The sequence below is a fragment of the Vipera ursinii genome (genome assembly GCF_947247035.1).
Source record: "Vipera ursinii genome assembly, chromosome: 7".
Classification (NCBI taxonomy): Eukaryota; Metazoa; Chordata; class Lepidosauria; order Squamata; family Viperidae; genus Vipera; species Vipera ursinii.
Window position 1 is genome coordinate 42101029 of NC_139521.1, and position 24611 is coordinate 42125639.

Below are 24611 nucleotides of genomic sequence, written 5' to 3' on the forward strand. Positions count from 1 at the left end.
CATGACTGAAGACGGAACCCTTCAACTCTGAGGTTGAAGTTAAATATATAGTATGTAGAAGATAGCAAAGATTGACTAAAATTTGGATTCTTTTTTGAATATACAGTAGGATATAAAAATGGTGATTATAAGGATTTTCTAATAGCTGAAAATGGATTCAAAGCATATAGCACATGTTGGCAACTTTGTAAAACAGCAATGCCTTTTTCTGGATCATTCAATTACTGGTATCATTTATGTTGTACACCCCTATAAAAAAAAATTTTAATCCCATTTATATCCCGCCCTTCTCCGAAGACTCAGGGCGGCTTACAATCTAAAGCACAAATCAATGTGCTTAGCAATAGCCTTCATTCTATGTATATGCCTGCTTATTAGGGCTTTCACACACACCCCAAGCGGCATTATTACAAAGTCAGCTTATTGCCCCCAACAATCTGGGTCCTCATAGGTTACTTGGTCCTTTACAATAATAGCAAAAATGTTTCCACTTCAGATGTTGGCTAACAATTGAACATGCTAGTGGTACTTATGTACATTAAAAAAATAAACCATTCAAAAATATTGGAATAATGTTTGACTTAAATGCCAGAAACATTAATTTAATTTTTTGACTTAAATGCCATAAGCATGATATATGGCCTGGGGAACCCAAAATGAGATGGAGCCCATCAAGTGGCTTATTTGATTGACTGACTATTGTTGTGGGTGGGGAAGCTGATTGCTTTTTATTGTTTTTTTTTTGTACAAGCTTTATTAATTTTTTAAATTTTACATTCAGATATTTGTGAAGCAATACGGTGGTTGGGTACAAAAAGAAGGCGAGAGTTATATTTAAAAATTTAGATTTGTCTCTTTCTTGGGATTTGTAAGAATAGAGCTTAATAAATTTCTTTTAATGGGCTAAAGGGGAATCCTTAAAAAATATAAACTGATTTTATATTTAGGTTTTAGATTGTTAAGGGAAAACAAAATTAAGTTATTAGAACATAACTCTGAACTATATTATAGAATCTGGAATGATATAAAGACATTATTTTAATAATTGATGAACTATTAAGATGACATATAGAATATATCTGTTGTAATGATATAAATTGACTTTATATTTAACTTAGGTGTTTAAGGGAAAGGAAAGTGGGCTATTAGAATTGATTCATATTCCATAATTTGTAATGATATAACAAAAGATATTTTTCTAATAATTGGTGAATTATTTAGATGATAATAGAATTTACTTGTAAAAATTGCAAATAACAAATTATTTGTAAATAGCTCAAGTTGCATCAACAAAGATTCCCTCTCCGATTCCCTTAGTTTTGACATAATCAAATTAATACAATTCTAATTGTGACATAATCAATTTAAAGAATTTTCAATATATTTTCACTTATGCATATCCATATCGTTTTTAATTTTTACCTAATTGCAATAAAATATCCTGGAGTAGCCTATGATATATAAAGAAAAGGGGGAAAAGAAAGAAAGAAAAAACTTAATTTTCGGGTAAACCACATTTCCCTATTTCAGTAAAAAGTATTTATCCTGTCTACAAAACTTACATGATTCATTTCAATACATTCTTATTTTTACAAGTAAATTCTATTATCATCTAAATAATTCACCAATTATTAGAAAAATATCTTTTGTTATATCATTACAAATTATGGAATATGAATCAATTCTAATAGCCCACTTTCCTTTCCCTTAAACACCTAAGTTAAATATAAAGTCAATTTATATCATTACAACAGATATATTCTATATGTCATCTTAATAGTTCATCAATTATTAAAATAATGTCTTTATATCATTCCAGATTCTATAATATAGTTCAGAGTTATGTTCTAATAACTTAATTTTGTTTTCCCTTAACAATCTAAAACCTAAATATAAAATCAGTTTATATTTTTTAAGGATTCCCCTTTAGCCCATTAAAAGAAATTTATTAAGCTCTATTCTTACAAATCCCAAGAAAGAGACAAATCTAAATTTTTAAATATAACTCTCGCCTTCTTTTTGTGCCAATCAGGCTTCCATATTGGTGCCTTTAGATTCTCAGATGTGTCTTCCTTTCTTCCTACACACATTGTTTGAATCCAGGGAGACCATCCAAATGTCAGTTTTGCAAAGAGAGTATCCCCTTTGTAATCATTGAAGAGTTGCTTTAATAGCTCAATTTTCAGTGTTCAGTGTAATGTACTGTAATTGTCATTAGTTCAGTCTGGTCTTTTCCTTCTTCCAATTCCATCTGGCTTAGGTTAAAAGTAGTAGCTGATGTTATGGTTATCAATTGATTGGCTGGGTCCTCAACATACTGTATTTAATATCTTCCCTCTAATGTTGCTTTCTTCAAGAACTGTTGTTTTTTGAGTTGTAGGTTTTATAATTGAGATCAAGGTTTGAGCTTCAAAGTTCTGTTTGTGTTTGTTCTTTAAAATCTCCTATCTTAGTGTTAGCTTCCACTTCTTCTGTTTGTTTTTGGATTGTCAATTCATCATTTAAGGTCAAAGTTTGATTTGGTAGCTTTAAGCTGTTAGACTTATCTTGCAGTTTGGCTTTAATTTGCTCAGTCATTGCCAAGAGTGTATCCAGAATCAGTTTGTAATTAAGTGGTGGGATATATTCTTCCATTTCATTGATGCTTATAGATGAGTCTTTCATGGAGGCTATTTTAATAAGAGTCAATGATTGTCCACCTCCAATATTCCTAAGGATTGTTTTCAGTGCCAGGTGTTCCCAATTCTTATCTTTTAAAATAATGTCAAGGACAGCTCTGTTATTCAGTCAGCTCTCACAATAAACAAAAAGTTTACTTGCTGTACCAAGTTTCACCACAAGATGTCATCAATAGCATATAGAATAAAATGTAAAGTCTCTTTCCAGATTAATAGAAAGCTTTTGTTCAACTAGTTTATTTCCCTCCCCCCTTAATTCACAGCTTCAGCATGAAATAGTGTGATAGGTCCCCACAAAAATAGAAGCTTTTTAATAAGTATGAATAAGATTTCTTAATTTCTTTGCTTAGCAGTTTGATTTCTTTTAAGGCTTTAAAATTTATTCCCCAAGTATTCAGTCGCCGGTCTCTCAAAATAGGGGGAGAAAATTTTTGGAAAATTCTCACAGGAAGGTAGTTAGGGGAATAAAAAAGGTAAGGTCTCACCCAGGTCCTCCAGATTGCTTCGTTGTGCTAGATGGTGCTTTGGGCTTTCGGCAGGGAACGGCTTAATGATCGGCCATCTTGATGGCCAATCTCTTCTTCTTTGAGTCAAAAGGAGCTGCTCTGGATTCTGCCGCCCTTCCGCGATCACAGGGAGGGCCTCCTTGCGGTGGTCGCCCGTCCAGGGTGACTTTTGACCCTTTTCAGTGTCCTCCAAGGAAGAAGGATCTGACAGCAGGGAGAGAGCTCTTCCTGAACGTCCGCAAGCGCCACGCACACAAACTGGAAGCCGCTTTTTATTGTTCTTATACTGTGTTCTTAATAGCAATTAGACTCTTTGAGCTCTTTACAATGTCAGCATATTGCTTTCAACAATCTCGGTCCTCATTTTACTGACCTCGGAAAGATTAAAGACTTGAATCAATATTGAGCCCAGGCAGGATCGAACTCCAGTTGTTCAGAGTTAGCCTGCAATATTGCATTCTGACCACTGCTTGCTTATCTTTGTAAGCCACCCAGAGTAACAGAGTGAATTGGGAGGCCATATAAATTTTCATAAATAAATGATGTTCTGTCTCAAGTTTGTGAATTCTTATAGTAATGAGGTGCTAATTTTAGGGGTTTATTTTCAGCTTTCTATTATTCTGCTTACTGACTTAAGTTTCATTTAAATCTTTTTGTTTCTTTTTCTAGAATTCTTTTAACTGCTAAGCTTGTAAGCCGCCCTGAGTCTTCGGAGAAGGGCGGGATATAAATGGAATTAAAATAAAAAATAAATAAATAAAATAAACTCCATTGTTTATAGAACATTTAAAGTGTTCTTTAATGTAAATGCAGTTATATTTTGTTTGAAGTGGGTTGTTTTACTTTTAGTATGTGATTAGTATTACAATTAGTAATATGTTCTCATTAATGCATAATTAGAATTATATTTAAGTAATTAGGACTGTATTTCATAGCCATAATTATTTATCAGTCATGGACACTTTCTTGCAATAACCATATTGAAGGAACTGAATAATCTTTTATTGTTAGGGAAAAGGCAGTAATAAACTATTCCAAAAGTATTGCTAAGACAACTGTATGGATTTGTCTATGAGGTTGCCAGAAGTCATGATTGACTCAGAGGCAAAAGCATTCCCCCCCCGTCCAAAAAAATCCCTCAATATTTTTTTTTCTAAAAATCATGTAGGTAGGGGAATAGTATATCTCAAGAACAGAGTCCTTCTGCGAGGGAGATGGATGGTTTCAAAATGTGATACTTAAATAAAATGAACAAAATTTAATACCATTGTTTTAATTTGTATTTTAAAATTACTTTTACTGGCGTACCTCGTTTGATTGTGAAAAGCTACTGTTTCTTGACAAGAATAATAAAACTTTTCATAAAATTTAGTGTAGAATTAAAACTTCTGTTTTATAGGCTGAAATGCAAATTGATCAAGATGATGGTAATCAAAAAAGTCAAATAGAACAAAGTCAAACAGATGAGGAAACTGATCAGATAGGGACTGAAGGAAAGGTATGTATGAAATTATGATAAAGTCAGATTCTAATGTTAGGGCTGTCTATCTTTTAATAGTGCTAGGAAGTGTTAAGTACTCTGAGAATAGTGTGCCATGCTTTGACACCTTGGAATTCTCACTTATAGTCATGTGAAAAAGAAAGTACACCCTCTTTTGAGTTCTGTGGTTTTACGTATCAGGATATAATAAAAATCATCTAGTTCTTAGCAGTGCTTAAAAGTAAATACAACCTCAGATGAATAATACATAACACATGTCATCATTTATTTTATAAAAAGAAAGCCAAAATGGAGAAGCCATGTATAAAAAACTAAGTACACCCTTACTGCTTCCTTAGGGATGAAGTGGCTAAGTAGCAGCTAGATGCTGCTAATCAAGTGCCCTTGATCAATTAATTATCAGCAAGAGTGACCACCTCTATAAAAACCATTTAATGAGTTTGCTGATATCCAGCATTGAGGTGTGTGTTAACACAATACCAAAGAGGAAAGACATCAGCTAAGAGAAGCAGTTATTGTTGCCCATCAATCTGGGAAGAGTTACAAGGCCATTTCCAAACAATTAAGACCAACATTCTACAGTAAGGAAGATTATTCACAAGTGGAAAATATTCAAGACAGTTACCAATCTTCCCAGGAGTAGACAAATTCACCCCAAGGTCAAACCATACAATGCTCAGAGAAATCACAAAAAAATCCAAGAGTTACATCTCAGACTCTACAGGACTCAGTTTGCATGTTAAATGTTAACGTTCATGACAGTACAATTAGAAAAAGACTGAACAAGTATGGTTTGTTTGGAAGGATTGCCAGGAGAAAGCCTCTTCTCTCTAAAAAGAATATGGCAGCACGGCTTAGGTTTGCAAAGTTGCATCTAAATAAATCACAAGACTTCTGGAACACTGTCCTTTGGACAGACAACACTATAGCGGAGATGTTTGGCTCTAATGCGTAGTGACTCGTTTGGCAATAACCAAACAAGTATATCAGCACAATCATACCAACCGTCAAGCACAGTGATGGAGAGGTGATGATTTGGGCTTGTTTGCAGTCACAAGACCTGGGTACCTTGCAATCATTGAGTCAACTACAAACTCCTCTGTATACCAAAGTATCCTGTCAGGCCATCTGTCTTGATAGCTAAAACTTGGCCGACATTGGATCATGCCACAGAACAATGATACCAAGCACAACAGCAAAACTACAACTGAATAGCTGAAAGAAGAAAAGGTGTTGCAATGGCCAAGACAAAGTCTAAACCTCAACCCAAAAGAAATGCTGTGGCGGGACTGCAAGAGAGTTGTGCAAACACAAATGTCCACTAATCTCAATGAATTGAAACAATATTGTAAAGAGTGGGCCAAAAATCCTCCACAACAATGTGAGAAACTGATAAGTCATAACAAAAACAGTTATTTCAACTTATTGCTGCTAAAGATGGTTCTACAAGCTATTGAATCATAAAGTTTTTTTACACGTGGATTCTCCATTTTGGCTTTCTTTTTGTAACATAAATGAAATCACGGGGTAGCATGTCATATATTGTTCATCTAAGGTTGTATTTACTACTTTTAAGAACTGCTGAGGACCAGATAATTTTTACTGTGTCCTGATATGTAAAATCATAAAACTCAGTTTTCTTTTTCACATGACTTTAGGTTAAAAGGATTCATGTTTATGTAGAGCAGGGGTGTCAAACTGCCGGCCCATGGGCCAAATGTATCACGCCAAAACCACGCCCCCACCCCATTGCTGGCAATGGGAAAAAAGTCACGATGCATCGCAACACATTACGTGATGTCACAAGTTTGACACCCATGATATAGAGGTAGGGTGGATGTTTGTTATGTGTAACACTGGAAGAAAGTGATGTGTGGAGAGGTCTTTGGCTGCTAATCTGAAACACTTCTGGGTGAGTTTATTTTCAAGCAGTGTTGGAAAATAGTCATTCTATTTTCCAAATCTTGTATTTTAAAATTCGAAAGTAAATGCAAAAATTACAATAGAGTGTCTATTTAAAATGGCAGCATATTAGGATATTACTTTATCTGCTGAATTATACAGGTATAGTTTTTTTTATCCGATTTCTATTTTTATGTGCAATGGGAACAAATGCTATGGTGACATAATTTAATCTCTTATTCTGCAGACTGCTTCAGGAGACAAGATTGATGTAAATCAGTCAAGCAAAACAAAGACCAAGAGCATTGATCTACCTATCCATGTTAACTTATATAGACAGGTTGAACAGGATCTTATTAATTGCTACATTGAAAATGAGGTGAGCAACTGCAGAAATCTTGAATCATATATGTGAAATAATTATAAATGCATCAGTGCAGAAAAGAAAAAGTATCTAATTGTTCCTTGTAAATCCAGTAATTTGGGGTGGAAGACTATAGATGCGCTTCAAGAAAAAAAATCAACCATGCTTTATATTCTTGATTAAGTTATCTGAATACTTTTATTTGCTGCAGCGGAAGATGTTAATGCAAGACATTTTGGAGAAGGAGAAAAATGATGCCAAAAATGCTGTTGAAGAATATGTGTATGATTTGAGAGAGAAGCTTTGTGGCGTCTATGAAAAATTCATAACGGAAGATGTAAGAGTTTTCATGAAACTTAACTTGATGAAGTCCTTTAAAATAACATTAGTATTAAAATTGCTGCATCTGTAAAACATTGCAGTGAGTTGGTTCTAGTTATATTTCAATAAATTTAAAATCAGTGGGATAAATTAAGATAAATTTGAGCTTCTGTTGATTATAAATATTTTACTTTATAAATCAGTTCAAACACTCCTAAACTTTAGTAGATTTCCTTATAAGTTTGACATAAATTTCTAAGCCTGTGAATTTTGAGGTGTTTTCCTTGTTTGGGGGGGGGGAAGATTGTTAAATTTCTCCACTTTATTACTTAAAAGTTTCTAACTCCTTCAAGATTTTCTCCTCACTGACACATCAAGGTAGAAGGCTATGGATGAATCTCCATTGAACTAAAAGTTACACTGAATTCTATTTAAGAAGGAAATGAAGATAAAATTACTGTTTTAATGATTAAAGTATATTCATTAAAATAGTAATACACATTCCTGGAGGCCTTCAGGAATGTTATTGCCTTCCGTAATGCCAGGCATGCAAGACCAGAAGCAAGGATTGAGCGAACATTCGTTGCTTGTCCTTTAGTAGCATCTTTTCCACTGTATTGGGCCAGAATAATTTATTGCAATGTTCCATTCTAGTAGCAGGAGCAGGAGCATCAGCAGTAATCAAAAGAAGAAAAAGTAGGCGGGAACAAAAAAAAACAGGAATCCTTCACTCACCTCTACATGAATTACTGGTGGGATAGTGGGCAGGATTTCCTTCGGTTACAATCTTCCTTCTCTCAGTAAATGCTGAACTTTTTCTTTAAGAAGATATTCATAGATGTAGATGTAGGTACATAAACATAATATGTCTATTTGTCAGCATACATAATGCACGAGTTGTATATTCTAATTAGTGGTAGTAAATAATTGAGAAGTATGATCTCTCCTGGGAAGAAGTTTATCAGCAACTGACCTTAGGTAACTTTGCTCTGAAGGAGAGAGAATGAACAATTCATGATAGGTAGAACTATTTTTTTTAATTTCTACTATTAACAGAGTAAACCAAAATCTCAGAAAATAGATTATAGTCTGCCTTTAATTTTCAATCCTATACATTAAAATTATCTTTGCTCGTTTAAGCATTCAAACAAAGCTCCTATCTTGCTTTAAAGTTGTTTCAATTTTTTAATTTCCATGTTCTAATAGTTGTTGGTGTTATACTTACAGAAATATAAACATTGATATTACATTTATTAAAATTTCTTTCTGCACACTTTGGCAAAGAAAGTAGTGTGTATTCTGAATATAGATTTAAATATAGTAAATTCCAGATGTAATGCCTTATTAAGTATAGAATTAAACCAGATAGATACTTCTATGAGAAAAGCTTAAATGGAATTATGGTCTACCTGTGTTGCTGATCAATTAACCATTAGATGTGAGATCTAATTTAAATTTACATTAGATTTGCCTAACTATTAACATTTACTACAAGAGTTGATGCAGAATGTATGTAGGAGCTAGACTATGGTATTTCTGAAATAACAAACTAAGAAAGCTCTATTTATATACTTCTAGTAAATGTATTATTTGCCTCCAAGTTTACTTTTTAAAACTATTAAATAGCATGAAACCCTATCTTTGACATTCTAGTTACTGTTATTTGTTCTTTATAAATGGTGTAGAAATAAGAGCTTCTTACAAAAGATGCTTTGGTTATAATCTTGTAATCAGTGTAAGTAGCAAATTACTATTACAGAACTATTTTTTCACTAGTTTAAAATGATAGAGGTCACTGGGCTATTGTTATATGTTGTATTATTTTCCCTCTAGGATTCAAGAAAAATAACATTAATGTTAGAGGATACAGAAAACTGGCTTTATGAAGATGGAGAGGACCAACCAAAACATGTATATGTGGAAAAACTTCAGGAAATGAAAGTAAGCTTTCTATTGCTAGAAATAAAGGGCCTGAATTTGTTCTCTGTAGTATCCTTAATTGTAATCTCTACTTACATCTCTAGAAATCTGATATTGTACTTTTCTGAAATAACAGACACTGCAAGATTTTATATATTCATATGAATTAGATGGAGTAGCAGGCTATCTTGAGACCTGCTACCAAACTTTTCTGTTGATATCTCTGACTAAAATGAGTTTATATCACCACTATTTCTTATTCTTCTTCATATCTTTCTCCATACCTTGTTTCTACATTGTGCATCACTTCCTTATGGATTCCTTTGAGTTTTTAAAACTTTTCACTTCTGCTTTGAAGGGTCCCAACAATTCTATCCACTTTTTAAGTTTTTCCCCTTTTTATCCCATTCACTTCCTTTATAATATTTGTTTGCCATTTAGTTTTCATTCAGTTTCATTATATGATCTAACCATCTCAATATAATCCTTCAATACTGATCACTCACATTTGAACTCAATCCACATTAGTTATTGAGCCCTTATCTTTATCATAGCACAAATATTTTTAAGTTACTTATTCTTGCATTTCCATATAACACAGAGGGCAGAAGCATGGTGTTATACACAGTTATTTTTTCTTCTAACATATTCATTTCTCAAAACAACCCGATGGTTTTCCATTTGTATAAGGAACAGTAGCAGTTCTTCCACAGGTTTAAGCAGGTCATACAGCCATTCAATAAGCTTAGCATATTGCTATATCATTTGTTCAATTACATCATCAACATTGTAGCCTTAACATTTTCGGCATTCCAATGGCCTGTCTTTTCATTTTTCCTTTTACAAAATATATTTTTCAATGTATATATTATTTTGTAATAAAACTAAATTTAATCTTATGGGAAAAAAATTAAAAAGACTTAAAAGTATAAACTAAAAATACAAACTAATAAGGAATACACACACACACACACACACACACACACACACTTAATAATTTTAAAAATATGAATCCCAGGCATATTTACTTAAAGTATAAAATCTTCGAACACTGGGATGGATAAAAAACAGTCGTTTATTGCTAAAAGATCATAAGCAATAAAAAGTAACCGTTTAAAGCATATCTACCTAATCTAAGCTTTCGCTGGTCCTCTGCCAGCGTCATCAGAGAAAGCATTGAAGGTTTGAAAAACCGTTGGTAAACCTGTTTGGTTCCGTGCTCTGCTCATTGGCCGCGATGCGAGACAGAACAATCACGATTGGCTAGAGCAACGTCCATCACGCGACCAATGAGCAGAGCGCGGAACCAAACAGGCTTACCAACAGATTTTCAAACCTTCAATGCTTTCTCTGATGACGCTGGCAGAGGACCAGCGAAAGCTTAGATTAGGTAGATATGCTTTAAATGGTTACTTTTTATTGCTTATTATGATCTTTTAGCAATAAACGACTGTTCTTTATCCATTCCGGTGTTCGAAGATTTTACATATACATACATACATACATAAAAGATAAAGGTTCCCCCGCACATGCATGCTAGTCGTTTCCCACTCTAGGGGCCGGTGCTCATCTCCGTTTCAAAGCCAAAGAGCCAGCGCTTGTCCGAGGACATCTCCATGGTCATGTGGCCGGCATGACTAGACACCAAAGGCGCATGGAACGCTGTTACCTTCCCACCGTAGTGGTCCCTATTTTTCTACTTGCATTTTTACATGCTTTTGAACCGCTAGGTTGGCAGAAGCTGGGACAAGTAACAGGCACTCACTCTGTTACGTGGCACTCGGGCTTCGACCCGCCAAACTGCCGACCTTCTGATCAACAAGCTCAGTGTCATAACCCACTGAGCCACCGCGTCCCTACATACATACATATATACACATATATACATATGTATGTGTGTGTATGTATATATATATATATATATATATATATATATATATATATATATATATGTGTGTGTGTGTGTGTGTGTGTGTGTGTGTATACACACACACACACATATATATACACACATATATACATACATATAGATACATATTCACTGATTTATCAATTTATCAATCATAAACAAGATATTGTAAAATATCTCACATTTACACATTGCTGCATTTGATTAGTAGAAAATATCTTTACAAAATAAAGCAATGACATATGGAATAATACTAATTTTAATAGAATTATTTTTGATGCACACACACACACACACACACACTCTTATACTCAACCCAATCATAGTTCCTTATAACAGTCAAATTCCAAAGCTTTGGTTCATAATTCAGGATTACATTAACACGTAAAATATTTAAAATATTTTAAATACTAAATATTTTCCCATAAATCTATTCACATTTCCAAACAGATGCCAAATGATTACATGGCTATATCATATGGATAAGAACATGAAGCCCCTGATGTGGCTTTATCAGAAATTCCAGTTCTATAGACCATGTTTGAAATAAAGATGTCTGTTTTAAAAATATTGAGCTTTTGACAGAGATATGTTATAGGTTTTATTCTGTCATGGATCCATCAAACAAGGTATTTTTGAGGCAATCAAAGCATTTGGTCCATATTAATCCATTAGAGCATGGGTGTCAAACTCGTCATGTGACGTGTTGCAATGTATCGCAACTTTTTTTGCATTGCTGGGCACGGCTTCTGCATGATGCACCCGGCCCTTGGGCTGGCAGTTTGACACCCTGCTTAGAGCATGCTTAAGTTGAAGACACATGACCTGCATTTCCATGAGAATCTGTCTACATTTTTTCCTCTTAAGTATTCTTTGCTTTGTTCAGTACTTGATTTCCCCCCCTATACATTATACAGTATTTTCTACTTACCAGACAGCTTTTATCCTCATTCCATCTGCTTGAGCATTAGATTTCTTGCCAAGCTTCAGATAGTTTTTAGATCTTTTACTGTGTTTGTTTCATTTGTATCCTGCCTTTCTACCAGGAGATTGGGATGGGGACTATTCCAAACTATAGTCGATAGTGGAATATGTGAGAAGTGCATTGGATTTCCTGCTTTAAGGAAGGAACTGGACTACCTCCCATATAATGGGAATTCTAGTATTCCCATACAATTAAGATATAGGCTTGTTGGCTGTCATATGTCATCAATTTTCCTGGTTTCTTTCATATAGCAATAGCATTTAGACTTATATACCGCTTCAAAGTGATTTACAGCCCTCTCTAGGCAGTTTACAGAGTCAGCCTACTGCCCTCAACAATCTGTGTCCTCATTTTACTGACCTTGGAAGGATGGAAGGCTGAGTTTACCTTGAGCCCAGTGAGACTCGAACTACCAAACTGCTGTCAGTCGGCAGTCAGCAAAAGTAGCTTGTAGTACTGCATTCTAACCATTGTGCTACCAGGGTGGCTAATGGTGATATATAGTGACTAATCATTTATAAGTAGTTCTGGTCAACTAATAACAAGATTTTATCTTCATTTATATTGTTTTCTACATTTTAATAAGTACTTTTACAATATTTTTTCTATATTTCTAGAAATTTGGTGGCCCTATTCATGATAGATATAAGGAATATGAAGAAAGACCAAAAGCTTTATTTGATTTAGAAAATAAACTCCAGATGCTTATGAAAGCTCTAGAAGAATACGAAAATAAGGTAAGACAGAGCATATAATTTGGGCTTGTGACAATGTGACACCAATACTGCAGCTCCATTTGGAACAGCAATTTCTAAATCTGAACAATAAATAAGGCTATATTTTCAAATTCCTTTAAATAGATAATTATCTGAATTTAACAGAATGTGTTTGTTCAAGTAACAAATCATTATGAAGTCAACTCTTCTAATAACCATTATGGGATAAACCTATATGTTTATTACTTGCTGAATGCTAATTTTTAATATTTTCTTTGTAGGATAAAAAATATGATCACATTGATCCTGTTGATATGGAAAAGGTTGAAAAATATGCCAGTGAAGCTATGAACTGGTTGAGCTCAAAGATGCATACACAGCACAGACTGAATTTGACACAGGATCCTATTATTAAGGTGGCAGAAATAAAAGCAAAATCTAAGGTAAATTAACTTTCGGATTGAAATATTCTAATGGAAAAATAGGATGAATTAGACTTAGAATAGCTTAGTATAAAGTATATTTTGGCAAAAGCCAACTACAGTAAATAGATATTTCTTAAGTTTCCACAAAAATGAATACGGCATAGTTCAACCTGCTATACCTGTTCATATGTAAACAGGGTTTCCTAGGTGATGATGTTATCCTGCCTTTTTATATAGGAAGTAAATATACCTTATTCTCTTGCCTCCTGTTTTCCCCATAACAACCCTTTGAGGTGGGTTGGGCTGACAGAGACTGATCCTAAATCATCCAGCTGGCTTTCATGCCCAAGGGAGTCCTAGAACTCACAGAATCCTGATTTATAGGCCAGCACCGTAATCCCTATCCCAAACTAGTTCTCAAATGTTAAATTCAGGTGATAACATACAAGTATATTTAAATCTGAAGGAGAATTTGGTTTGCTCCATGAGTTTTCTATTCCATTGATGGAAAAGGTTTCTATTATTAATCTATTAAAGCTAAAATTGTTCATCATAATATATGTGCTTTTGCTGCTGGGAGAGAAAGCAGTTAAAAAAACACTATTTTCAAAATTTAAAAACATGTAAAGAGGTTTCCTTATTACAGATTACTCATGTTGACTTTATGCTATTGTGTTGTTTAATATTCTAATTATGGGTAATTTTATAAATTTACTGCTAAGCTTATCTCAAGTATTTTACATTGTAATAAATTTCATACGCCATTATGTTATTTGCATGGTAATTATAATTTATTTTTTTCCTGATAGGAACTGGACAGTTTATGCAATCCAATTATTTACAAACCTAAGTCCAAAGCAGAACCATTGTCTAAAGATCAAGGAAAATCTAATAGTGAACAAAACAGGCCAATGAATGGACAAAGTAGCTCTGACACTAAATTAGACGATAGTTCCCAGCAGCCTAAATCATCTGAAGAAATGGACATGGACTAAGTTTTACACTTCTTTGAGTTCATTAAAAACAGTGCAAGTAATCAGAGGGTCCTTTTTTTTCTTAATTCACACTACATAAGTTCAGTTATTTAGAAAACTTTTGTCCTTTATTCTTTTCATTAGGTTTGAAAGTGTTTTTCTATTGAGTATATTCTCATTGTTCATTCCATTAAGCTTATTGTGAAGCTTTAGTTGAATGTAGATTGTAATCAGTTTAAGCTTTTATGATACATTTTATATCAAAGAGGTGGAATTGATACATAAATGACAACAATCTACTGTATTTAAAGCTTTTATTTGTGAGTAAGCCACTGCTCCTTTATTTATGAAAGACCACTGTATTGCACTTTCGATGCTGAAGTGTAGATTTTTGCATCTTTATTTTAGAAGATATTCAGTCTGATGTGGCTTGAACATTGCCACCAGAAGCACTGACCTTTTCCTAATTGTTGTATTGTTCTAATGTAAAAATTTAAAATAGAGGTTAGTTGGCAAACTAGTTCATCTTGTTGATGTACCACAATAACCTGTAAAAATTTTGTTGATCAATATCTGAAGCTTGAAAGGACCTTACACCAGCAGCATTCTTTGTCATCAAACTAGTAACATAATTCAAAATAAAACACTTGGTCCCCGTGTTCACACAGTCCTGTATCATATTTTGTGTTGATGCTGAGACGCTCTTAAAGTTGTAATAGCATGGAATTGGAAAACTGTAACAAGAGAGACACCTGCTTTCATTTCTCTTAAATACTTCTGACCCAACTGCCTTGGGTTTCTTCAGAATGCTGCCTTTGCCTGTTTTTACAAAATGCACTTCTTGTAATGAAAAGTAAAAAATACACCCACAATATATTGTCATCAATTAATATTACTTACATAGCATTCCTTATTTAAAATATTTTTGTTTTACTTGGCAAAAACAATATTCATGATTTAGAGATTGTGCTTACAGAAAGTTTATAGTATTAATCATTTTTGGTAATTGTCCCAAGCATTTGCAATAAATAGATAAAACAAGCTATTAACATTTAATATCAGATGAATCTAAAATAATCTTAAAACATGCTAACACCACTTTCTGATTAGCAATTATATATTTTTTTAATCAAAGTAATCATGGAGACAGAGAATCCTTCATTGCTCATTCCAATTTTGGGCTGAAAAATTCTAATATAAAATGTATCTATGCTTTTGCAAAAAAACTTGTAAATAAAATTTCTGTTCTTTTTATTCCACATATAAGTTGATTTGCTAAGTTATTAAATTTTAGATTTAACTGACTGGATCCTAAAGAAGAAATCAGTTTTCTGCTGCTGCCAAAAAAAGGGGGGTTGTTCACCAACCAGAGACATATTATTTTGTCCGAAAGAAGAATTACATGTTCTTTGTCTGATTATAGCATGTGTTTTAGTATATCATATTCATATTGGTGTAGTATGGTGGATACTGGTTTCCCATCTGTCCCAATTGATTAACAGAGGAGAGTAACATAAAAACATTTGCCAACTACTGTTAAGTCAGCTTTGGAATGTAGCATAAATAACAAAGGATAGCTTAGTAATGAGAACCCACTACATAAAGCACTGAACACATTTTTATATTATTTTGGCTTATATTTCTACTGTTTATGCAATCAATTTTGTACTAGCAGTAATTATAGAAGCCTTTTGGGGTATATAATCTTTACCAAGCCTCTGGTAAATTTTGAATATACAGTATGTATGCTATTGTATACTAATTCAGTGTATGGTACAGTAACAGGTCTACATTTTATGAATTATTCTAAACCTGGTTTAGGGTATGATGGGTCTGTGTAATTATTTATTTTCCCCACTGTTGGCTATGTTTTAGTAATGACGCTAATGAAAAATGCTTATGAAGGTAAGGAAATCCTAAAATACTTTGTGTAAGTGCCTCGCAGTTTCATATGGTTTGTTTCACTACCACGTTTCAAAACCTGTTTTTCTTGTCCTAGACTGTGTTAAACTTAACAAAGATAATTTTGTTAACAATTATTTATTAAGGATAACTAATCTGGATGCACATTCTTAGCCAGGAATAAAACTATATTGCAAAACCTTATTAGATTCTATTTACTATTACATAAGAATTCCAAGAGATGCTAAACCCACCAATGATTGACTAATTGGAATTTATTTCACCTGTAGAATGAATTTTACTCTCAGTCCTGATATTGGTATATATGAACATGGGCAATTTATTTTTACAAAAAGCCTTAATACTACCAAGCTCCTATGTGAGCTGTTGTCTTATAATAGAAAATTAATAAACTTAATTATATTAGCTAATTTTGATCAGCCCCCACTGTTTAGCTCAGACATCCTTAACTTCCTCCCATTTCTCCCCTTCACATAATATCAATAAATTATATTTGAGAAATGCCTGGTATACCTAATAACAGTAGTACATTAATTTCTCTCTAAAATAATTTGTTGGAAAATATAGTTTATATTTTAATAAACTTTTCAAACTACCCTCAAACTAAATTAGACCAAAACTCAAAATATTTTTGTGAAAATAAAATGAAATTAGTTTGTGGGGGAAGAGAGAAGCATGAATGTCAAGGGCTCTAGAGGACAATCAGAAACTTGCTTTCCAAAACATACATTCGTTAAAGGTTCTTCCATTGTCAGACTTGATAAGGAAAAATTTTACACAGCAGCTTGTATGCACTGGGGTCTCCGCTGCTTTCAGCTGCTTACGTGCGCACACACGTAAAATGCTTCCCCCTCCCTTTTCCTCCAGTCCACCAACCAACAAAGATAGTGACCTTTGTTTTAAACTGTTGTGCTGGACCAGTATACATTCAGCTGCTCCATTTATATCTAGTTTAGGAATTAAGAACTGTGTTAGTGTATTCAGCATTTACAGGGTTAATACTAGAAGCATTGTAAGAACATGTAGCATTTACAGGGTTAAACGTTATTTCCTCAAGAGATGCCTTATGGGAATTGTAATCTGACTGGTGAATACCATGCTTACCTAGTTAAGTGGGTTGAGCTTTAGTTTATTAGAAGATTTCCTGGCTGGGGGCCAAGTGGGTAGCTTCATTGTTCTAACCAACTATGCAACATGCGTGACTGAACATCTGTAACCACCAGTAGAGCTGGCATGGGGAAAGCACTCCTTTTTTACCTATGAAAATGGACAGAAATGATTGTACCAGATCAGTTTTCAGCAAAGTAAGTTGCCTAGATTATCTGGAAATAAAATCTTTCTAAACCACCATTTCGAGTAAAACTTTATGACTTCTGGAACTAGAGAAGCATTTTTGGTTCTGGGAATCAGAACAAGTATGATCTAAATAAACATGATTCTCCTAATAATACTGAACACAGACAGGGGGGGCACTTAAACACCCTATTTGAAAGAAACAAGTATTAGAAAGAAGCTGAAGTTAAATCATCTTCCATTGTGAAAGTGATTAGTTCAACAGATTTTTGTATTATGCAGCAAATATATTATTATATAAATATTGCCTAGTGGGACAGAGGAGTGTTCTCAACTTGCATAAATCTATAGTGTTACATAATATTCCCTACATACACCATGTGCACCATTATTAGGCAAGTTGTATTTTGGAGGATTAATTTTCTTATTGAACTACAGTGTTCTCAATTCAAAATGTTAATAAACTTCAAACATGAATATTTAAGAAAGTAAAAGTGATGTTTTGTCTTTCTTAGCAGAATATGTGTGCACAATTATTTTTTAAATAATATTTTATTAATTTTCTAGTTTTACAATAAGTACTTAATAAACAATGTGTTGTCTGGGTCCATTAGTAATTCAATGGTACATATTAACTTCTTCAATCTAGGCCCAATATTACACCATCCAATGCTTCCTCTCTTCTTCCAGTAATACTTATTTTCCAACACTAGGCAAATACAATTCTTACTGTTGTTAATACATACACAATTGAATATCAACATCTTTGTTACATTTTCCTAATATCAATAATGTCAGTTTAAAATAACTTCTAACCAAAATATATCTTAATTGCATTTGTATTTAATATCCAATTTAATATCTAATCCTGTTTTCCCATATTTTTTTTAAAAAAATTAATTTCCCATCAGTGTTCAAAATGTCTCTTATCACTTATAATTTCTCATCTTATATTTGGGTAACCAAAAACTTCCCTTATTCAAACCCTCTTAGCATTTTTATATTTCCCTTTTCATACCAAATTATAATATTCTAGTTTCAAATCCTATCTTTCTAGTTATAATACTTATATTTCTAACAATTATCTATTCTCAGCCATGTTCAAACATCTAATTAATAGTATAATATCCCATCTAACGGGTTGAAACCTCTATTTTCTTCAGTCTTACTCTAGCTTTCTTCCTTTGCCAACTAACTTTCCAAGTCAACGCATTTGAATCATCAAGTAATTCTTCCTCCTATTTTTGTGTCTGTTGTTTGGAATAAGAAAGACAATTTGATTAAAGTATTTTTGGAAGGATGCTCAGCCCATTTATATTCATTAAACAGCCTTCCCCTTCCCTCTCTCATCGGGGAGGATTCTTTGCTTTGGGTGATTTTTCCCCAGGAAAAAGTCTTAAAGTCATAAAGAGAGGATAAGGTCTCAATTCCATCCATGTTGCTCGAAAGTTCCTGGTTAATGCTTATTTTCTTCAGTTGCCAGCAGTTTCTGACTGGCCACACGAATGTAGCCAGTCTTTCCCCTACCAGTTTGGAGGGCTTCCTCAGATCAAACGGAAGGGCCACTGCCCTCATGCAATCAACAAGGGTCCCCTCTTACTCCGTCACCTCTTTGGAGCAACTTTCAACCCTTTTAGGGTCCCTGTAATGACCCAGGGCACAGGTCGGCAACCCGCGGCTCCTGCAGCTCCCAGTCCTCCTCCGCCACCATGTGCAGTCCAGAAAAAAAAAGTGGGACTAAAAAAGTTCAACCAATCAAACTTCTCACAGAAAAAAAACTTGTGAAGTTTGAATTGATTGGTTGAAGTTCTTTGGTTTGTGGGACTGCCCACAAACCTCTTTTCTTCTTCAGACTGCAAGTGGAGGCAGCAGAGGAAGAGACGGGAGGACTGTTGGAAAGGTGAGTGGGTCGGTCAGATGGGGCATGCGGGGGTGGGGGTGGTGTTTCTGAGCAGCATATGGAGTCTCAAGCGCTGCCAGACGCCCTCCTTTCCCCCATTTTCTCTTTCTCTCAGAGAGAGAGAGAGACCAAGTCCATTAATTTACCAGCGAGCTACTGCTGCCTTATCTCCTGCCCTTGCTGCCTCTCCTGTGGAGACGCGTTTGCGTCTCTCTGTGTCTCTGCCACTCAAAGCCATCCTGCAGCAGTTTCAATTGGCCAATTGCCAAGCGTCTCCATGGAAGTCAATGGAGGTCCGCGGCACCTCCAAGTCTGTTGGTTTTACCGGCGAGCCACCTCCGATGGCTGCTCTATGCTTCGGCTGTGCCGACGATGTCAGAACCGCGCCGAGCCACTCGTTGACTCTGGCGGCATCCCGGAGCTGGCCTGGCCTCGGCTCATTGGGCCGCCTGGCTTCCTGGCAGCACATCCCACATAGGAGGTCTGCTAGGGAGGTGGTGATCTGGCATTGTTTCCCCCCCTCGTGCGTGTGTGTGTCAGACCTGCGGGAATGGCTGGGACAGGCAGCTGGCAGTCCGGCGTTGTTTCCCCCCTTCATATGTTTGTGTGTCAGACCCGCAGGAATAGCTGGAAGAGTGTCTGTTTGTCTGACACACACAAACATGCACAAGGGAAGGGAAAACAACAGCGGATTGCCAGCTGCCTCTTCCAGCCGTCCCTGCGGGTCTGACACACAAACGTACGAGGGGGAACAACGCCGGACTGCCGGCTACTTCTTCCAGCCATTCCTGCGGGTCTGACACACACACGCACAAGGGGAGGAACAACGCGGGATCACCACCTCCCTAGCAGACCTCCCCTGCGGGATATGCTTAAATCTCAGTCTCCAAGTGTGCCTTGTGGAAAGGGTCGGGGTGCTCTCCTCCCGAGTAGTTGAGACTGCCTGCGTTGTTCCCTCCTTTCCACTCTCCGTGCTCTAGGATCAGGAGAGGTGGCCCTTGCTCATCACCTGAGCTCTGTCTCTCAGGTTCATCCTGTTCCAATACTGAAAGGCCCTGGCCTGTCTCGGCCTGCTCTTCCCCACATTCCTCTGAAGCCACACGACACCTCTCCCTTGATCTCTGTTGGCTCCAGTTCCAGCTCATTTTCCTCAGCAGATTCAGGGTCCAACAAGGGCATGACAGTCTCCAATGGGGTGAAATCAAACGTGGAAGACAGAGCCCCGTCTTCCTGTGCCCGTCACACCGCAATGTCAAACCGGAAGTTTATGTGTGCACAATTATTGAGCAACTATTAGGGTGCAGAATTTGCCCATCTCACTTATTTGCATCTGTTAAACTGAGAATAAGCAAACAACTCAAAATGTACAAATAAACATTTCTGACATTTAAAAAGAAAGCAGTGACCAGTATCACTACCTTCTTTTCAATAACAGTCATAAGCCTTCCATTCATGGAGTCTGTTAGTTTCTTGATCTGTTGATAATCAACGTTTTGTGCAGCAGCAACCACAGCCTCCCACTGTTCAGAGAGGTGTACTGTTTTCCTTCACCATAAATCTTCCATTAAAGAAGGGCCCCAAGTTCTCAATAGGGTTTAAGTCAGGTGAGGAAGGGTCCCATGTCATTATTCTTTCATTTTTAAGGTCTTTACTGACTTAGCCATGCAGTGGAGTACTTGGATGCATGTGATGGAGCATTGTCCTGAATAAAAACCATAGTTTTCTGGGAAAGATGCAGACTTTTTTTCCTATACCACTGATAGGAAAACTGATAGTAGGTTTGGGAGTTGATTTTGAGTCCATCTTCAACCGAAAAGATCCAACAAGTTCATCTTTAATAATACCAGCCCATACCAGTACTCCATCTCCACCTTGCTGGTGTCCAAGTAGAAGTGGAGCTCTGTGTCCATTACTGATCCAGCCATAAGCTCATCCATCTGGTCCATTAAGACTCACTTTCATCTCATCAGTCCATAAAACCTTTGAAAAACCTGTCTTCAATTTTTTGCCTCAGTCTTGCCATTTCAACTTATGTGTCTTTGTTCAGTAGTGGTTGGTTTCAGCCTTCCTTAGCTTGGCCATGTCTGAATACCTTGTACTTCTGGGCACTCCAGGTAGGTTGTATAACAGCACTGAAGGATAATGAGTTCCTGGTAGCTTCAGGTATTTATTTATTATATTTTTATACCGCCCTTCTCCCGAAGGACTTAGGGCGGTGTACAGGGCAATAAATATAAAAAACAGAATACAAAAGTTAAAAAACAATTAAATATAATGCCCAAATTTAAAATTTAAAACAATAATTAAAAACATATTAAAACCCCAACCCTAACCCATCAGACCAGGTCAGATTGCTTAACTAAATATGTTTTTAGATCACGCCGGAAGGAGCGAAGGTCGGGGGCCGCCCACAGAGAACGCCCTCCCCCTGGGAGGCCCTCTCTGTGGGAGCGCACTGGACGGAGGGAAGTTGACGCTGGCCGCAGGTGTTGCCATAGGTAATCCGGACCCATGCCATGTAGGGCTTTGCAAGTCATTACAAAGTCATTATTTGATTCTTCTCAAATCTTTGCCAGTTAACATGTGTTTTCTCAACATCTTTCTTGCAACCCTGTTGACCATTTGCAACAAAACATTTGATGGTTCTATGTACACACTCCCATATCTTAGCAGTTTCAAGAGTCTGCATCCCCCTGAAAGACTTTTTACAATTTTTGACTTTTCAGAGTAAGTTAAATCTCTTTTTCCCCTCATTTTGCCTAAGTAAAAGAAGCTGCTTAATAGTTATGCACAGCTTGATATAGGGTGATCTTAGTTAGGCCACATCCTCTAGAAGACAAGGTATAACATCTAGGCAACAGCTATGCCATTAAAAATAAAGCACAAATGCAGATTAAATTGTTTAAAACTGCACAACAGTAATTAATTGCAATGTGCATGGCAGCATATAGCTAATCTTGAAAGAGAATCAAGATGGCCAGACAGTATTAGCTCTCAATAGGATGACTTGTAAGAAAATCTAGATCTAATATTTTCCTATGAGTGCTAAGAAAACTGCATGGATCAATCTGCAAAGTCCTATCTTATGTTAGGATTTTACTCATTCCCAGGCTAAGTAATATTGCCAGTACTTGATCACAAAGAATTGGGTTTTGCTCAACTGGCTTGGTTGGTTATATTGTTTTATCTTGTATTAGTCCTGCCTATTTGATTTCCCCCCCCCTTACACCAGAAAACCTTATTCCCTTGTGTCAAAGTACTGACAATACTAGTTTAGTAATGAAATGTTTCCAGAGAGAAATCCAATCTCCATAAACACCAAGATTCCAACATTTCAAGCCTGATGTGTAGCTGCACATTCTCTACTACTGCAATTTTGCCTTGTGCAAATGTATATACTGCCTATATTAAATTATTCTGAAGGATATATATACTTGTTAATTGATTCAAAGTTGTTTTAAAAAGCAATTCTTTTACTCTTTTAATTGTTGGTAGGAATCACACAGCACCCTAAAGCATGCTTCATTTATACACAGTGTATGCTGCAACTCACAGGGTTAACTCGTGTCAAGATATCAGTTATAAGTCACAATAGCCAAATTCCCTCAATGCAGTAAGGAAAAAATCAATTCACAGAATATTTACTGTAACCTATGATCCAATCATAATATTCAGTATATGAATCCACTATTGAGCCTTGATGTATGGTAAAGCTTATAGGATAACAACACTGGCTTTCTCAGCTAAGAAACAGAGATGAGCACTGCCCTGCTAGTCAGACACAACTTGACAGAGAAAACCTTTATCTTTATACTTCTCACATATACAATGACCCAGTGGCGTAGCGTGGGGGGTGCAGGGGGGGCCGGCCGCACCGGGCGCAACATCTGGGGGGGCGCCCAATGCCGGAGTTTTTTGCAACTCAGACAGCGAGCAAGCTTCGGCTGGGGGGGGGAAGGAGTGGGGGGGGCGTGGGGGCTGCCGTAAACTCTGACCGCCACGCTTGCAGAGCAGGAGAGCGCTTTCTCTTCTTCCCCCCCCCCGCCCTGGCTCGCCCCGTCCGGAAGCCCCTTTTGTCTTTTGATTATCTAATTAAAGACGGACGACAACCAAACCAACAAACCCACTCTCTCTCTCACCCCCCCCCTCAGCAAAGGGTTTCCATTATGGAGGAGGAGGAGGAAGGGGTGGGGAGGAAGGGCGGGCGCAGGTCCTTTCATATTTTGCAGCAGTGAATTCTTCCCTCTCGGAGAGTCTCTAATTTTGGCTGGCGGGCTCTTCGGCTTTGAAAACAGCCAGGCAGCCACAGAAAGCAGAGATAATAGTGGCTTTTAGGTCAAAGAGGAGCGAAGAGCGCGCCTCGAGATGGCGCGGCGAAAACGTGCTGTGCTCGGTCTCCCGAAGAGGACCCCCACGGAGTTCAATCGGAGCTTCTTTCTCATAAGAAGAGGCGTAGGAGAGCAGCGTAGAAAAGTGAAACAGGAATTAGTCGTTCGAGAATAAACCTTTGTTAAGGGAAGGGGTGAATTTTTGTTTAATTATTATTATTATTATTATTCCTGCAGAGACCCCACGCGCACTTCACCACCCGGGGAATTTATATTCCAGTTGGAAAAAATGGGGTGGGTGGGTTTGTAAACATCCCCGTAACACGTTCAGACGTGGTTAAGTGAATCCTGATTTATTAAGTAACCCAGATGCCAGGGCTCAGGAAACAAATCCCATTAAGCTCGCTGGATGGGGACGATTCTGCTTCACCGAGGGTCGGAGGAGCGAGCGAGTGGGCGGAGCATAGAAAGCAACGGCAGAAAATAGGTCAGGCGCCACAGCAAGTATGAACTCCTGGGGTTCAGCCTAAGCAGGCAAAGCTGCAGGGTGGGTTGGTTGGCTTTTCCGGCTTTGGAATAACCTTGGGAAGCTGAGGCATTGTAAGTTGGAAGTCATTGTTTGTTGCCTAACATGTTGGGTCAACCCCACGCCACATGCTAAGCCATAAACCGTGGTTGGTATCCAGGGTTTAGGACAAGATGGAGAAAACTAGCCAATTGTGGGATCATAAATCTTGATGAAGCCCATCATCGCTCCATGTGATGTATGCACTCAATCTACAAACGTAGTCCAAGCCTATTCACATCTGTTGTAAGGTCATTCTCTCGTGGGGTTTATCCTGACGTCCACTAAGAGTGGAACAAACATGCCCCATTAACCATTTTCAACGTCATGTCCTCTCTTTGTCTCATCCTAAATCACAGCTGAGGCACCTTAAAGTTGCCTTGTTTCAGTTTTAAACTAGC

At 36.5% G+C, this 24611-nt stretch overlaps 1 protein-coding gene and 2 long non-coding RNA genes across 3 annotated transcripts in view; 1 reads left to right on the plus strand and 2 right to left on the minus strand.

Moving 5' to 3' along the window:
* The window catches only part of HSPA4L (heat shock protein family A (Hsp70) member 4 like), a 38509-nt gene extending 23649 nt beyond the window's left edge, over positions 1–14860 (plus strand). Inside the window, exons 13-19 of the mRNA XM_083367373.1 lie at positions 4584–4682; positions 6835–6966; positions 7163–7288; positions 9106–9213; positions 12704–12823; positions 13084–13245; positions 14037–14860. Of these exons, the coding sequence (XP_083223499.1) occupies positions 4584–4682; positions 6835–6966; positions 7163–7288; positions 9106–9213; positions 12704–12823; positions 13084–13245; positions 14037–14222 (933 nt within the window). The 3' untranslated portion in view covers positions 14223–14860. The remainder of the gene's footprint in view (positions 1–4583; positions 4683–6834; positions 6967–7162; positions 7289–9105; positions 9214–12703; positions 12824–13083; positions 13246–14036) is intronic.
* On the minus strand, positions 1323–3178 carry LOC310643215. Its single transcript, XR_014493037.1, has 3 exons — positions 3164–3178; positions 2013–2750; positions 1323–1451 (listed from the first exon to the last, which is right to left on the minus strand). It is a non-coding gene; the product is annotated as an uncharacterized lncRNA (long non-coding RNA).
* A 25-nt stretch (positions 14861–14885) lies between the features above and the next one.
* Positions 14886–23023, minus strand: LOC310643216. The gene is made up of 3 exons (XR_014493038.1): positions 20736–23023; positions 17229–17381; positions 14886–15020 (listed from the first exon to the last, which is right to left on the minus strand). It is a non-coding gene; the product is annotated as an uncharacterized lncRNA (long non-coding RNA).
* Positions 23024–24611: the final 1588 nt, after the last annotated feature.